The 16,924-nt window shown below is 40.0% G+C and overlaps 1 protein-coding gene across 1 annotated transcript in view; it reads right to left on the bottom strand.

The window, feature by feature from the left end:
• The window catches only part of PPP3CA (protein phosphatase 3 catalytic subunit alpha), a gene marked incomplete at its 5' end in the record, with an annotated part of 325,463 nt that overhangs the window by 153,455 nt on the left and 155,084 nt on the right, over nucleotides 1-16,924 (bottom strand). Inside the window, 1 exon segment of the mRNA NM_001082692.1 lies at nucleotides 14,969-15,169. Within this exon segment, the coding sequence (NP_001076161.1) occupies nucleotides 14,969-15,169 (201 nt within the window).

Here is a 16,924-nt window from a genome sequence, read left to right as displayed (position 1 = left end):
ACTAAAGAGGTAGAAGAGAAGGCTCAACTGGGTGCTGCTCTCCCCGGTAAGACAAGGTCTATGGCTGGAATCAGTCCTGGGGGAGCTGGGGCAGGTCTATGGAAATGGGAAAAAGAGCAGAAGGTGGAAGGTCAAGGAGATGGATCAGTTAACACAGAGGGAGGCCCAACACCTTGTACTTATAGAGCAGCCAAATACCTTCAGGGAATCTTCTTTGGTTCAGTGCTGAAATCAGCTGTTTAAATTGTTTTCCCGAGTTAGCTCAAATAAATAAAACACTTTAGTACTTGCATACAAATTGTCTTCTACTCAAGAATAAGAACACAACAATTTCAGACAAGAACTGGAAGCTAACTGATAACATTTTATGATTTTTAACAATGTTTTGCAACAAGTTCTCTTTGGTGAGAATTTTTGGGAAAGGGAAAGAAGAAAGCAAGGGAAATTAATTTTGGAGCTCACCTGTCATGAGACAGGCGATAGGGACTGAGGCCTTATGCAAATGCAACTTCATTGAAGGGTTTTAGGAGGATTTCAGGATTGTTCTGAAATGGTTCCAGTATCTCTTGGTTCTAGTATCTCTAATGCTTGTAACCTCTACAAAGCAAAAATTCTAATGGTGAACTTTAGAAACAAGTCACGTGGGGAAAGCCAAAAGAAAAACAAAACAAAAATCATGTTTCACTTTTAAAATATTAACTGGCTTTTTGGCTTATTCTAATGTTTACTTCACATTGCTAGCTATGGCTTGCCTGCTCTGCAGTTTGCATGATGTTGAGGGAATTATTGGGATGCTTATAGAAATGAGTGTGTCAATTAAATACTTGTTTGAAAGCATTAGTTAAAAATACTATGAGAAATTCCTTACCCAAGAATATCTTAATCAATTGCCACACAGCCACCCTTCATGATTCATGAAAACCGGGCTCTGGACTTAGTCTGGGTTTGAATAATAACTACAATGGATGGGCCAGATACCTCTAAACTGTGGAAGTACATGTCTGTGACTCTGGCCAAGCTCTGTAATCTCTCCATGTCTCAATTTTTTCATACATACAATTGACATTCCAACAGTCTCTACACTGGGGCTGGTGTTGTGATACAGAGATTAGGCCACCACTTGTGACACCAGCATCCCATTTCAGAGTGTCTGAGTCCTTGCTTCTCAGATTTCTTCTAATCTGCCTTGGAAACCAGTGGATGATGGACTCCTGCTGCCCATGTGGGAGACCTGGGTGGAGTTCCTGGTTCCTGGCTTTAGCCTGACCCAGATCTGGCTATGGTAGTCATTTGGGGAATGATCCAGCAACTGGATGATCCCTTTGTCTCTATCTGTCCCTCTCTCTCAAAAAAAAAAAAAAAAAAAAAAAAGTTTAAGCTTCTATGTACTCTCAGAGTGCTTGTTGAGCTTATTCATTACTTAGAACAGAACCTGAAATATTATCCACCATTTGAAATTGGTTTATATTTCTTTATAATGTACCAAAAGAACAAAAGCATGTGTGAGGCCAATCAATATTATACGCTTGTGACACATGATCCCTTAACTTACAATTTCTTCTTTTCTCCAAATGAACTTCTGAAATTTGCTTAGCATTATCTTATTCAAAGACTTACTAACATGCCCAAAAAACACAGCAAGAAATTGTTATAAACAATCTGAGCCTTCTAGAAACCCTAGAAGGCTTCAACTAAGAGGTACACAGACAAAATATCATTAAATAGTTTAGGGCTTCCAGCAGGAAGGAAAAAAGAAAATCACTGGGAATTCATATTAATATTTTTTCAAGTTTAAAAGCCAGAAAGTAATCTGGTTGCACATTATTTGGGAAATTTAAAATCCAGATAATATGCAATTTGTTGTAAGTTCCATGAACTACTATGTCAAAAGTCAAACACAAATTTGAAATGAAAATGCATTTCTGTCAGAATGATTCTCAGCCATCAAACGTAAAAAAAAAATCATTACTTTGACTAATTACTTCTAATTTTAAAATAACTCAATAGGTCAGATTTCACAAGTTTTTCTTTTCCCCTATTTTGCCTACCAGCAGTTTGTATGAATAATGTAAAAACAGAATTTTATTTTCATTAATTAAACTCATTTGAAATTTAGAAAGGATGAGTTGGGGACATCTGCCCCAAAGATTTCTCTGTTCCCTTTCTCATCCGTCAGCTCTACAAAATTCTTTCCTTACAATCATAAAATACAAAACACAAGGTCTGCTATATTATCCAAATTGGTAGAATGAAGAGGTCTGTCTACTCCAAATCACCAAATAATGCATTAAAAATGGAGTTTCTATATCAGCTACATAACAATAATAGCCATGAAAAAATGGGCACAGTAATTATAACAAAATGGTTACTATTTATGGGGCATTTTATCTGTGACGAGGTTGCAGTTCTTCACTATATCTGAGCAACAGGCATGAGACTAACACTGTGAACAGATGAGGAAGCTGAGAGAGAGATGAAATAACTTGTCCAGGAAATAGCAAACCCAGAATCCAAACTAGAGATCTATGATTTTAATGGGGACACTTTCTATCCTTCTTCTTCTTTTATTTTTTTCTTTTCTTTTTTTAAGATAACCTAGCAGGATGAGAAGTCTGAGTGTAATCTGAGAATGTTAAACAGGTCACAGTAAGAAAAGAACCTATAAATTGGCTCACAACTACTATACCCTTACAACACTTAGCTAATCAGCTACAAACTATTCTGTAAGGGACTACAAAAATCGGGCATTTTTAAGATGTTTTAAATTCAGATTTCTGAATGCAATGTATATTTTGTATCAGTGATGCAGACAATTTGTTTCACCTAGCTTTGATATTGATTTGAAACATACTACCAGCTTATCTCTTGAGGAAGGCAAAAACAAACAGCAGCTAAGATTAAGCTAGGGGTTACCTTTGAAGGTGTTGGCCTTTCATGTTTAAAACAGAAGTAAGAAATTTTCAAATGAATAATCTCTATTCACCTTTGTTATTACCTGCTAATCATTTACTCATCACATGATACCCAAATACAAATCAAATTTTTCTTTTAAAACCTATTTGGGCTGGCACTGTGGCTCACTAGGCTAATCCTCTACCTATGGCGCCGGCACCCCGGGGTTCTAGTCCCTGTCAGGGCACCAGATTCTGTCCCAGTTGCCCTTCTTCCAGTCCAGTTCTCTGCTGTGGCCCGGGGAAGGCAGTGGAGGATAGCCCAGGTCCTTGGGCTCTGCACCAGCACGAGAGACCAGAAGGAAACACCTGGTTCCTGGCTTCGGATCGGCGCAGTGCGCCGGCTGCAACGTGCTGGCCATAGTGGCCACTTTGGGGGTGAACCAACGGAAAAAGGAAAACCTTTCTCTCTGTCTCTCTTTCTCTCACTGTCTAACTCTGCCTGTCAAAAAAAAAAAAAAAAAAAAAAAAAAAAAAAAAAAAAAAAGAAAAAAAAACACCTGTAGTTAGGACTTTAAAGAGGATCTTAACGGAGTTCTTAAAACTGGGGACTGATTATGTTTTTAGGAAAGAATCAAATTATGCTAATAAAGATCATAGCAAGTAGGTATATTACTTCAAGAGAACAGAAAGGAAGGTATCAAAGATCCTTTATTTGAAAAGGACACTAATGTCTTTGCATGTCACTTTAAAAAATATTGTTCCTTATAAGCCATAAAGGACCCATGATTCCCATGGCAGCTAAAAGTACAACGAGATGTGTCAAATACATACCAGCAGATGGCATCTTAATTCAGATAGCACAATAACAGATCATAGGAAGTAAAAACTGCATTTCTGAAATTGAATCAAGTCCATAAATTCCAAATAGATCTCTTAATATTAAAAACCCTGGCACTAACCAGCAAACCTAATGGAATCCCAACAGTAGTATTCTTCATAAATATTGTCTTGAACAAAAATATATGAATCTGAGAAGAAAGGCAATGCAAACAAAATGGTGACCTTGACATCAATGTTTATGGAAATAAATGAACACACTACAAATAGAGCCATACAGAAAAAGAAAGCTCAGCTAATCATTGTTTCTTTCATTTTTATCTACATTTTTTCTTGTCACTAAACCTCATTTTATTCTTGCACAGAGCTTTGTTTATTAACAAGAAAAAAGGCACTTCCAAAGTAACAGTGTTAAGAAATTACAAAATAGGTCAAGATTCCTTCACCTACATATGAAAGTACTTAAAAAAAAAACTCATGGAAAATGGAATTACAAGATACATTTATTTTGGTGTAAAAAGTTTTAAAACACATTCTTAAACTTATTTCATAGTATACGCTTTCCATGTACTTCTTGAAAGTCCCTTTATGCCTGTGTTTCAACCAACTTTTTACTAAAATAAACTTTTGAAAACAATGTTAATTTTAAAGATTTACTTATTTATTTGAAAGCTTGAATAGCAGAGAGAGAGAGAGAGAGAGAGCAATTACATTTGCTGATTCACATGGCTCCAACAGTTGGCACTGGGCAAGGCTGAAGCCAGGAGCCAGAATCTCCATCCAGGTCTCCCACATGGATGGCAGGAGCCATCATCTGTTGCTTCCAGGCACATTATCAGGGAGCTGGATCAGAAATGGAGCAGCTGGGACTGGGACTGGCACTCCAGTATGGAAAGGAGGCATCCCAAGCAGCAGGCTAGCTCACTATGCCACAACATGTTCCCTCAAAATAGTTTTAATCCCAATTACTTCCACTAAATCCCATGGCTTTTTTTGAAGTCCCCTTGTATTTGCCTCTCATGAATTTGAAGTTCAAAATGTTTGGTATCCAAATCTTAAATATCTAAGGAATACAATGGAATAACGCTATTATGGCTGACAGAAGGGCCAGGATGCAAAATATGCACAGAAACTAATTACAGAAAAACATACAATAAGCTGGAATCAGAAATAACCACAATACCACAAAAGGCAACCTTGTCCAGAATCTTACATAATGTCATGTTTCATGAAACTCTGAAAATGACTAGCTCCTGGAAGTGGAATGTTTCATGTTGTTCCTTCTACCACCATATAATCAGTAAAATATATTTTCACATCAGTATTATTTTCATGTGGTGAAAACAACTTAGCAAGTAATATGTGTTACCAGTTTGTTATTTCTTATTAGATAAGGATTTACATATATAATTTACCATATAGAGACCTTTTGGGTTTAATATGATCAAAAGAATATTGACCTCCCCCTAAAACATATACCCCTAACTCCACAGATGGACAATTCTAGGGGCTTTCACTGTGCCATTAGGTGATGCAGGTGGTGAACTGGACCAAGCACAGGAGGTCAAGCAATGTGACCTCATAGGCAAAAGTAAAGAAGATCTCCCCTCAGGTAGCATATTTTCTCATCAATAAGATGTCTACAAAAAAGCGCTAGTTAACCTTTGTAAATGACACATTTTATATACCAAGAAAGTAACTAACCTTAAATGGTGATAAAGCAGCTGCCTTAAAATGTGTTATTAGTTTCCCTTACTAATCTGCTAATTAAACCACAGATCTCCCCATAAAAATGACTTTTGATGGCTTCATGTGTTTTTTTATTTCAATATCTCATACATCTAAAATATCCCACTAAGAAGCCAGAAACCAATAGGTTTAAGAAAATCAACAGTCAGTAAAAAAGAACAGAAAAAGAAGATAACCACTGTTTCAGTGATTGCACTGACACAAACACATATATAAATACAAATTCTACTTTGATGTTCTCATATGTCTTCATTGTATTATTATCATAATGTACTATTTGTAAATCTGCAGAATACTGAGATTAAATTATTTGGAAACAGAATAATGTCCACAAAACCACAGCACCATTCTCAGGTGTTTAACACTTCAGTAGGATAACAGCAAGAGATGAAAAAATAACTCAGGACAATACACTCTAATACCATGTTATAAATGGTGACTCCCAGATTTAATGCTTTCACGGGCCTGTGAAATTAAGCTTTACCTCCAAATAAAATGGGAACAGACATGGCAGATCTGCCGGGGTTTTAAGTTGATTTTTTAAAGGTTTTATTTGTTTATTTTAGAGGCAGAGTTACAGACAGTGAGAGGAAGAGACAGAGAGAAAGGTCTTCCATCCACTGGTTCACTCCCCAAATGGCTGCAACAGCCAGAGCTGAGCCAATCTGAAGCCAGAAGCCAGGAGCTTCTTCCTGGTCTCCCATGTGGGTACAGGGGCCCAAGTGCTTGGGCCATCTTCTGCTGCTTTCCCAGACCATAGCATAGAGCTGGATTGGAAGTGGAGCAGCCAGGACTAGAACTGGCCCATATATGGGATGCCGGCATTGCAGGCAGAGGATTAACCTACTGCATGCACCACAGCACCGGTCCCAACACCTGGGTTTTAATTCAAGTTCTGACACTTTCTAGCTGGGTAACTCTTTTAAGAAATTGATTTCACTGAGCTCCAGTTTCCTGCTTTGTAGAATGGGATGGAGAGCAGTACATCCTTGGAGTTGTGTGAACACTAAGAATTAACATATATGGTGTTCGGGGCGCCGGATTCTGTCCTGGTTGCCCCTCTTCCAGGCCAGCTCTCTGCTGTGGCCAGGGAGTGCAGTGGAGGATGGCCCAAGTGCTTGGGCCCTGCACCCCATGGGAGACCAGGAGAAGCACCTGGCTCCTGCCATCAGATCAGCGCGGTGCGCAGGCTGCGGCGGCCATTGGAGGGTGAACCAACGGCAAAGGAAGACCTTTCTCTCTGTCTCTCTTTCTCACTGTCCACTCTGCCTGTCAAAAAATAAAATAAAATAAAAATGTATGGTGTTGATAAGGGAAAGAAACAAGAACTTAACAAATGTTATCCCAACAGCAAACACAACTCAGTAATGTGTCCCCCAAATAGTTATTAAAAATATCTACAGTCACCATAGTTTTATATAAATAAGACAGCATGTTCCCTAAAATGAGAAATATAATTTCATTTTAGACCAGTGAAAACATTGTCAGGGACTAGGCCGAGTCTGTGACCAGCATTTGGCATTGTCCATTATAGCTCACACATGTTCCCACCTCAGGAGAAGATTAAAATCAGTGGGGACTGAAATTATTAGCAACACTTCAATAAGAAATTAGAATATGAAGTGAAACTGGGAATGCAATATAGTCTGCGTACACAAAGGAAAACAGATATCTACAAGTCCCTTTTTTAGGTAGCTAATAAGATTTTCTCTCCTTACCTGGAGGAATTCCAGTATCATTTCAAACACTGCTTCTCCTAACACCACAGCAGTACTGACTTTAATACAGGTTAACCTTCTCTGAAAGAATGGCAGGACCACCGCTGCAAGTCATCACTTTCAGATTTCAATAACTGTTAGTGCATGTTTATCTTTCCATGAAAACAACTAAAGGCACCACCTTCAGGAAAGTACTGAAACATTTCACTGTGTGGGACAGCACCACGGCACGGAAAACTGCAGAGGACATGGTGTAATGAGTCTTCAAGTACTGTAGCCGTTTTTATAATTATGACATAATCGTAGTGACCACCAAATGTTTCCTGGGGATGGTGTTACATGTTTATTAATGCTTAATAGATTATTACTAACTGTATACAAACACAGAATTACTGAGGCTCAGCTGTTCTTAACAGACCACCCAACTGCACCACCCAATTCACCTTAGGACATTTTTCATCGCTAGAGTGTTTGTTTTATAAACTGTCCTAGTAGTAGATTTCTTTTTGTTGTTGTTGTTTTTGCTTCTGTTTAAAGATTTACTTATTTCTTTGAAAGTGTTACAGAGGGAGGGAGGAAGGGAGGAGGGAAAGAGAGAGAGATCAATCTTCTATCCACTGGTTCACTTGTCCCCAAATGACTCCAACGGCCAGGGTGGGCCACAGCAAAGCCAGGAACCTGGAACTTCATCCAGTTCTCTCACATGGGTTCAGGGGCCCAAAGACGTGGGTCACCTTCTAAGCTTTCCCAGACACAACAGCAGGGAGCTGGATCAGAAGTGGAGCAGCTGGGACTTGAAACAGCACCCAAGTAGGATGCTGGATTTGCAGGCTATGGCTTAACCTGCTGTGCCACACTGGTGGCCCCAGTAGTAGCTTTCTATAGAAAATTTCCAGACAGCTTATGAAGAAAATCTCAATTTTTTTAACAGAAAAAAGCTACTCATATATAGATAAATTGTATGTCCCAAATGTGCTAAGCAGTATACCCTTGCTTTGTCTCCTTGTGTTAAGGAACACATTTTTAATTAATATATAATAAATGATAATCAACAGTCAATAATTTATTCCTTCTCAAGAAACTTTACCATCAATGTTCCTCAGGCTTTCTTCAGAAATAAGCAACAGCAAATTCTACTCAATTTAAATGAAAGTGCCTCACTTACACCTTATTACAGAGAGGCCGCACAGTGGGTACAGTGTAGCATGACCGCTAGGCACGAGTAACATGGACAAACAAATACCTGCTCAGGGCAAGGTCTGCAGCTGCCTACCTAGGAGACCTCTGGGCAAGCACCTAAGCAAGTGGTTCCTACAGTGTGATCTCAGCTCAAGAGCATCATTACCCAGGAACCTGTCAGAAATTCATTCTCAGCTCCTTCTGCAGACCGACTAATGAGAAACGCTGGAGGTGGGACGTGGCCCTCTGCAGCTTATGAAGCCCTCCTGGAGATTCTGATGCGTGCTCAACGTCACCAACACTGCTTTCAGCCCTGTGTCTCTCCCCTTCCTCATATGGTTTTCTGACAACAACCGTGTGTGACCAGAGAGGTAAAGTGATCAGGAAAAAAGGACAATGACTCTCATTCAGAATAGTCCCTAAAGATCTGGCCACAGAAATCATACGTGGGCAAAATGCCCCAGAAGTCATACTTTGTCCCCATAAAAACTAAAGTCACGCTGCTTTACAGTAAAACAAGACAGTACGAAGAGAATAAATACTGATCTTTTAGTTCCCAAAAGACACTGGATTCCAATCCCCACTCAACTCTCCCCGGAGTCCAGGCAAGGGGAATTCCAATTGACGTCAGCTGCTGTAGGGAAAGAATGCCATGACCTTAAACTTGGCCACCAGTCCACTCTCACATCCAGGAGCGGAGCCAGAGGGCTCCCTGGCCACTGCCTGACGTGCTAAATGGCAGGCCCAGCCACTGAGGGAATCCTTTGCTGCCCCAGGGACAAATCCCCTGCTGCAGGAAACAGACAAACCGGAGAGATTAGCAGCCTGCCCAGCTGATGATGCTGGCCACTGCCCTCCGCCCAGAGAGCAGAAAATAAGTTCCAAATCACTCTATTGAAAAACCTAATCTCCTGGTCTGCCTGCACTTTACAAATGAGTGGAATGTTCTCTGTCAAGTAAGAGGGAAAAACAGGAAAATATGAGAACTTCAGGGAGAAATGTAGTGGATTCCTGCAAACTCTAACCATATTCACAAAGTCTTTAATACACTGAATTTTAGTTCTGTAATTGATGCACAGTTATTCTTAAGTGTTGAAAATTAACTGAAATGTGATCCCTGTTGAACATGGGAGTGGGAATGGGAGAGGGAAGAGATGTATAATTTGGGACATGCTCAGGCTGACTGGCCCCAAGTGGTGGAGTTGGAAGCATACCAGGGGATTCCAATTCAATCCCATCGAGGTGGCATGTACCAATGCCATCTCACTGTTCCAGGTGATCAATCTCAGTTCACAGTTGGTCATGGTGGAGGGACTGGGAGTCAAAGGGAGCACATAGACAAGTCTAGTACCTGCTAACGCTAACCGATGGAGTAAATAAAGGGGAGAGTGATCCAACATGGGAAGTGAGATACTCAGCAGACTCATAGAATGGCAGATGTCCTAAATAGCACTCTGGCCTCAGAATCAGCCCTAAAGGCATTCGGATCTGGCTGAAAAGCCCATGAGAGTATTTCAGGCATGGAAAGCCAAGACACTCTGGCAAAAGATCTCTGTGAGTGAGATCCCAGTGGAAAGAACAGGTCATCAAAGAAGGAGGTACCTTTCTCTGAAGGGAGGAGAGAACCTCCACTTTGACTATGACCTTGTCTAAACAAGATAAGAGTCGGAGAACTCAGAGGGCTTCCATAGCCTTGGAAACTCATGACTGGAGCATAGGGAGATTACTGATGCCATAGACAGGAGTGTCAATTGGTAAAGTCAACAACAGGAGTCACTGTGCACTTACTCCTCATGTAGGATCTCTATCCTTAATGTGCTGTGCATTGAGATTTAATGCTATAACGAGTACTCAAACAGTATATTTCACTTTGTGTTTCTATGGGGGTGCAAACTGTTGAAATCCTTACTTAATGCATACTAAACTGATCCTCTGTAAAAAAAAAAAAAAAAAGAAATTATCAATTCCCAACTTGACTCTCACTGGGATTAAACATGACAATAGGTCTGCTCTGATTTCATCATCATTTAAAAAAAAATCATCTATTATTTTTCACTTTATGTTTCTGTGTGGGAGCAAACTGTTGAAATCCATACTTAATGTATACTAAGCTGATCTTCTGTATATTAAGATAATCGAAAATGAATCTTGATGTGAATGGAAGGGGAGAGGGAGTGGGAAAGGGGAGGGTTGTGGGTGGGAAGGACGGTATGGGGGGGGAAGCCATTGTAATCCATAAGCCGTACTTTGGAAATTTATATTCATTAAATAAAAGTTAAAAAAATAAATAAATAAAAAAAAATACAAACTAATAGTATGTCTTTAAATCAACTTTAGGAATCACTCTTTTAAAGGCCCTGAAATAAACACTGAATCTAATGTCCCGGGCATGCCAAAGTGAGCATCATGGCTCCCCTGAACTAGAAGGAAAGATTTCTGATCAACTCTTTCCCAGAGCTCCTCCACCAACACCCTGCTCATCCCATCAACGATGCTACTTTAGCCACAACTTTGATTATGGATTAACTCCCCTGCTCTAAGACCACTGTGGCTCCCCACTGCTTCCAGAGCAGTATTGCAAGGAACATTTTCAGTGCTGCCTACAAGAGACAAATATCTGACCCTCAACTTTGTAACCTGTCTCCCAGCCTTCTGACACACTGTCTTCCCAAAGTTCATCTTCAAGAACAAGGCTGGCCACTTGATAAAACATACCTATGTGCTTAGTAGGCTGTAGTGCATGACCAACTTTTGAATACAAGTAAATTTTACAAACCATGCGTGTTCCAATTCAAACCTCAGGAAACCTCAAGACATCCTCTGCCCTCTATGTTCTCTATGTTCCCATTCCAGTTTTTCAGCACCTCTGTTACAAACTTGACACATTATATAGCGAGTATCTGTTTATGTGTCTGACTCCCTTACCAGAACCTGAGCATCCTAAGCACAGACCACATCTCAATGCTTTTACCAAACATGATTCTGGCCTCCCTAAAAAGTCCTCAATCCATTTTCAGGACAGGCAGGAATCCAGCTAGTTAACACAGACTTTAACTCAGGATGGGATGTGGCAACCAATGGGCACTGTCAGGAAAACCAGTCATTGTTCAAAAATAGAACAGCTTTATGGCTCTTATAAGCTACATACTAATTGGCTTGGGTAGATCTGAGTCAAATCTTTAATCAATAGCTTCTGTACTTACCTTGGGGTAAACACTGCTTCCATTTTCCACACAGGTCAGGTTGTGCACATGTGTGTAACCCATGCCACCCTTACCAAGTAAATGTCCTTTGGATGTGTTAAACTGAATTGTCAAAATGCATAGCTATATTAATATTTGGAAACTTTTAAAAAAATATTTCACGGGGTCAGCAATGTGGCATAGTGGGGAAAGCTGCCACCCACGATGTTGGCATCCCATGTGGTGCTGGTTCAAGTACTGGCTGCTCCACTTCTGATCCCACTTGTGGCTCATGTGCCTGGGAAAGCAGCAGAGGATGGCTCAAGTACTTGGGTCCCTGCACACATGTGGAACACCCAGAGGAAGCTCCTGGCTCCTGGCTTCAGCCTGGCCCAGCCCTGGCCAATGTGGCCATTTTGGGGATGAACCAGTAGATGGAAGATATCTCTCTTTCTCTGCCTCTCTGTCTCTTTCTCTCTCTCTAATTCTGCCTTTGAAATAAATAAAATAAATCTTTAAGAAAAATAGAAAAATATATTTCATTTGTATGTTTTCTAGTAAACAAAGATATATTCAACTCAGTTTTCAGAAAAAGTGAAAGTGAGAAACTATTTTTCACAAAATGCCTGCAACACAGAAATACAATTTTCAAGCTAAATATCTGGAAATCTACCGTTTTAATCAGTCAGGTTAGTCTAGAGCAAACAGCAGAGCTTCTATCATGGCTCCCTTGTTTTGACTGGGATCTCACTGAGAGTTTCAGATATCAGAAGGGTGCAGCCCTTATAAGCAGGACTATTGGCCTTATCAAAAAGTGCACAGAGAGGTGTCTTCCCCTTCTTCCACGTACAGACACAGATGGAAGCTCCATCTGAGAACACTAGACTTGCTGGTCTTTAATTTCAGACCTCTCAGACTCTCCTAAATATATAAATTTCTATTGTTTATAAACCACTAGGTTAATGGCATTTTTTTTATTGCAGCCATAAAGGACTATAACATTAACTTGCTGGAGAATGAGATACATAAAAATGTATTCTCCCTTTTATCCACTGCGCAAAAGATTTTTACTGGCCTCTGCCACTATTATTCCATATTCTAATACTCTCAGAAAAAGGAGGTGCGGGAGAGTGGAGAGACCACTCAGATGTAATCTGCTAGAAGCTCTGTAGAATCTTTCCTTTATCACGAGATGTGAATACTCTTCTAAAGAAAGGTTTTCCCTTGAGTTAGATTCCAGTTGTGCTTCAGAGCGACATATTCTGTGACGTCTCCAAAAGCTACTCTTGCACTACCTAAAAGGCTTTTCTTCTCTCTCATGGAAAGTGATACTTCATTGAGTCCTGATTTTTAAAGTATCTTCATATCTAGTTTGTGAAATTTGTCAAACTATCAGCCGCTATCTGAGCCAGGTGGAAGAATTAGGTGTGGCCTCTGAATGAGAGGGCAAATGTACTGCAGAAAGGCCCAGGGTTCAGGGAAAAGATATTGTGAATTTGACTCTTCTAAAATCTTCTCTTTGTGTTCTTCCAGGACAGAGGCTAGCAACAGAGGAAGTGATCAGGCCACCCCAGAAAATACCTCACCCTAAATATCCATTTGCCATGTTTTTTTTTCAACTCTATTAATACTTCCTGGGTTCATTCATGATTTTCACATGAATTATTCATCAGAATTCACAAATTATCACATGTAATGGGAGAAAAAGAACTCAACAGCATGCAATTCATTATTATCAAAAACAAATAAGCTAAATGATATATACAGCTAATACGTTAGGTAGAATTCATAGTCAAAATAAAAAAAAAACACTTTTTTTGTTGGTGGTGGATTCGGAACAGTATTCAGATACTGAAATTTTTGGGTTTTAATATATAGGAAAGTAAAGCCTGTCCACTGTTGCTCTGTATTGTATTTTCATGGCTTCTGTGACCTGCAGATAACAATGCATGACTCCACTGTATTAGATGAAAACAAGATTCACACAAGGGTACTTCAGAAAGTTCATGGGAAACGAAGCTAAAAGTCAAGTTTCTTTTGGTGCAAAAAAACCTAAAATTCATTGAAAATATTTTTATAATACACATTTTTCCATGAACTTAATGAGGACTCCTGACAGTAACTAACACACACACACACACAGACACCAGGTAAGTCCACGGCCTGATTCACATACCATTGTCAATACAGACTTGATACAACTGCAGCCAATTCCTCCTGCTGCCTGACTCAACCCACCCTCACTATACTTTCTGAATTTGGAACAAGCAAGAAGATCACCTTGTCAACCAAAAATAAAATGTAAATTATGTCAATTTCTTTGGAGTAGGAATCTTTAGGGGGCATTTCCATCAAGGAAGGTATAAGCCTGATGTTCAAGAAAGAACAATCACATTCACATATGTGTTTGAAGACCAATAATATTATAAGAACATGCAGAATGGAAAAAAAGAGATAATCACTAAAATGCATGAGATAGTTTTAAATATTTCTCTTATTCCAAAAAGAGACATATGATATCTAGATGTTTTCCCTTTGCCAGGATGAAAATATGTAAGGGGAAAATGAAAATTATTAGGTTCTCTAAAAATGAAAGCCTGCCAAGTTTAGCAAACTCCACAAAGGGTAGATAGATCAAAAATCTCTAGTATGAGCTACTCTATTTTCCATTAAGCATACTTGAACAAAATTCGTACCTGCCCATGCAAAGCAACAGGACAAAAACATTCAGAATGTAAATATTTGTCTTCTAGGAACAAAAGTGAGAAATTTGGCTTTTGTCCTGAAGTTCAATATTTCCCAAATTTTATGAGAATCATCTAGAACACTTGACAAGTCAACACAGATTATGGGGCCTTACTCAGTTCTAGAATAGGGCCTGGAAATTCAGATTTTAACAAGTTCCCAGGTGAAGATGATGAGGAAGATGTAATGATGATGACAGTCTGGGGATCACATATCGAGAACCAGTAAATTAACTCAACCACTTCCTCAACCACTGTGAAAGTCTTAGGACACTTCAGCCTTCCCAGTGAATAGCCTGTGTTTTTTCTGCCAGTTAGTGTTTGCAATGACAAACAACATCACTTCTTGATTAAGAATTACACCAAATATCTTCATCATCTTCATTATCTTGAAGTTGCCCCTCACTTTTAATAGCACCCCAATCTTGCAGACATTGAACACATGAAAATAAAAATATTCTACATACATACAATATCCTTAGTCCCTTAATGTACAGATTTAACAGTAAAGGAGCACAGTGAGTAAGGTACTTGAAGACCCAGTGGTAGTCAGGACCTTAGATCTGATGTTATAAACAAGAAAGTTCAGGCACAAGGGAGCCAGGAACTCCCTCCAGTCTCCCACGTGGCAGGCAGGCACCCAAGTCTGCATCCTCAGGACTTACCTGTGACCGGCGCATCAATATCCAGCAAGTTTTTTTCCTGTCGAAGAATTGAAGCGCCTTCTGTTATTATTCTCAACGCAACACTCTCTTCCAGTCTGCCCTCCTTCATGAGATGTGCTTTTAAGATATCCACACGAGGTTTCCCATCATTATCAAACACTTCCTTTGCTGTGAGCCGGTGACTTGGAGGAAATGGGACAGCTGAAAGGAAAAATGTCAAATTACTACATTAGCCCGAACTCCACAACAAAAGATTCAGTAACAACCATCCCCATCCGCAAACCCCTAAAGGTGTATTTTAAAAGTCTCCACATTAAAATAGGATCAAAGGCTATCAAGGATTAAGGACTGCCTTCTCCCTTTCATTCTAGATGCAATTTGCAGTCATTCATTCAGTACTATCTCTTGCATCTGAAAGATGCTGATGGGTTTAATAGAGGAAAAAGCCATGAGAAACAGTTTTCTGTTAGGCAATGATCAATTCCAGAAATGAAAACCGTTTCTACACAGAGCTCCACAATGGGCTGGGCAGTCTGCTATCTGCAGCAGGCTCATCTCCAGGGATCAGAAGAATGAGAAGAGGATGCCCTACCAGGTCTCCTGGCCTAACTAGTAAGCACAGAAAGGCAAAAACACACGTAAAGGGACTCAAGATTTGTGTGTAGTTATGTATGCACTTGTACAAAGGACTATCTTGAAGAGTGAGGGGCAGAATGACGTCAGGGGTAGGGAGGGACATAGTTATTTGGGAAAATGATATGAAAACAAACTCCAGGACTTGCTCCGACTTAGAACACCCAGGCTTTCATCCAGCACCAGCTCCTCCCTCCCCCAATTTCATCCCTGCGCCCTTTAAAAGGAGCAAAAGCCCCTTGTGGTTGCTGGATTCCTTCACATGTGTAAGTGCATTTACTCAGAGCACATTCGACATATGTGAAATTTCTGAAAAATGGTCAATGAGCCATTTACATTATTTTATTTATTTTTATTTATTTGAAAGACAGAGTCACACAGACACACACAAGAGGGAGAGAGATTTTCCAACTGCTGTTTCACTCCCTGAATGCCCACAAAAACATGGGCTGGGCTAGGCTGAAGCCAGGAGCCAGAAACTCTCTGTTCTCCCATATGGGGGGTAGGCACCCAAGTATACCTGAGCCATCAGCCACTGCCTCCCAGAGGGCATTAGCCAGGAAGCTCAGTGGGAAGCAGAGCAAGGACTCAATTATGCAGGCACACTGATAGGGCACGCAGGCATGGCAAGCAGAATCTTAACTGTTACACCACTACCCCCACGCCAATGAGCCACTGAAAAACTCATCATCTATTTCACCCGAAGATTCTTCCACTGGACAAAAACTCAGACCTTTGAGAAGTATCTGGCAAGGAGCATTGACATTATTCCATTTAACAGCTATGTGCCATATGCATCATACTATAGGCAGAAGAGCACCCCACACACACACACACACACCGCACAGGAGGGCTCTTCTTGGAGGAAAAATATTGAAGTCAAGAAATAAACCATGTCTTCTTGCTTCCTTAAAGTCTCTCGAAGAAGAAAACTGACAATAGACATATGCTAAGAAATCTGAGTAATCCAATAGCATATGTTTGCTATCACTGTGAAATGTAGCTACTTAAGAGAAAAGAAAAAACAGGAAATGAATCTATATGGATGGATGCAAGTGTGATTTTCTGAACAATTCAACCACATCTATTTAACTCTGCTGCCAAAAGTGGTTGTGACAGGCACGGTGGGTGGCAGGATGAAGCAGGGTGCAAAGCTTGGCGGTGCCTGTTCCCCTGCTGCATGACCTTGGGAAGGTTAAAGAACTGCCTTTGCCTTTGGTTACCTCACTTGTAAGTGAAGATTATAGCTATCCGAGGATGGTTATGATAACCAAAGTAAACAGTAATAGTGGCGGCCAGCATTTACAGAGTATTTATTTTACA

The sequence above is a fragment of the Oryctolagus cuniculus genome, chromosome 8, assembly GCF_964237555.1.
Source record: "Oryctolagus cuniculus chromosome 8, mOryCun1.1, whole genome shotgun sequence".
Classification (NCBI taxonomy): Eukaryota; Metazoa; Chordata; class Mammalia; order Lagomorpha; family Leporidae; genus Oryctolagus; species Oryctolagus cuniculus.
The sequence above is the reverse complement of the archived record's forward strand: the minus strand, read 5'-3'. Positions and strand labels throughout refer to the sequence as shown.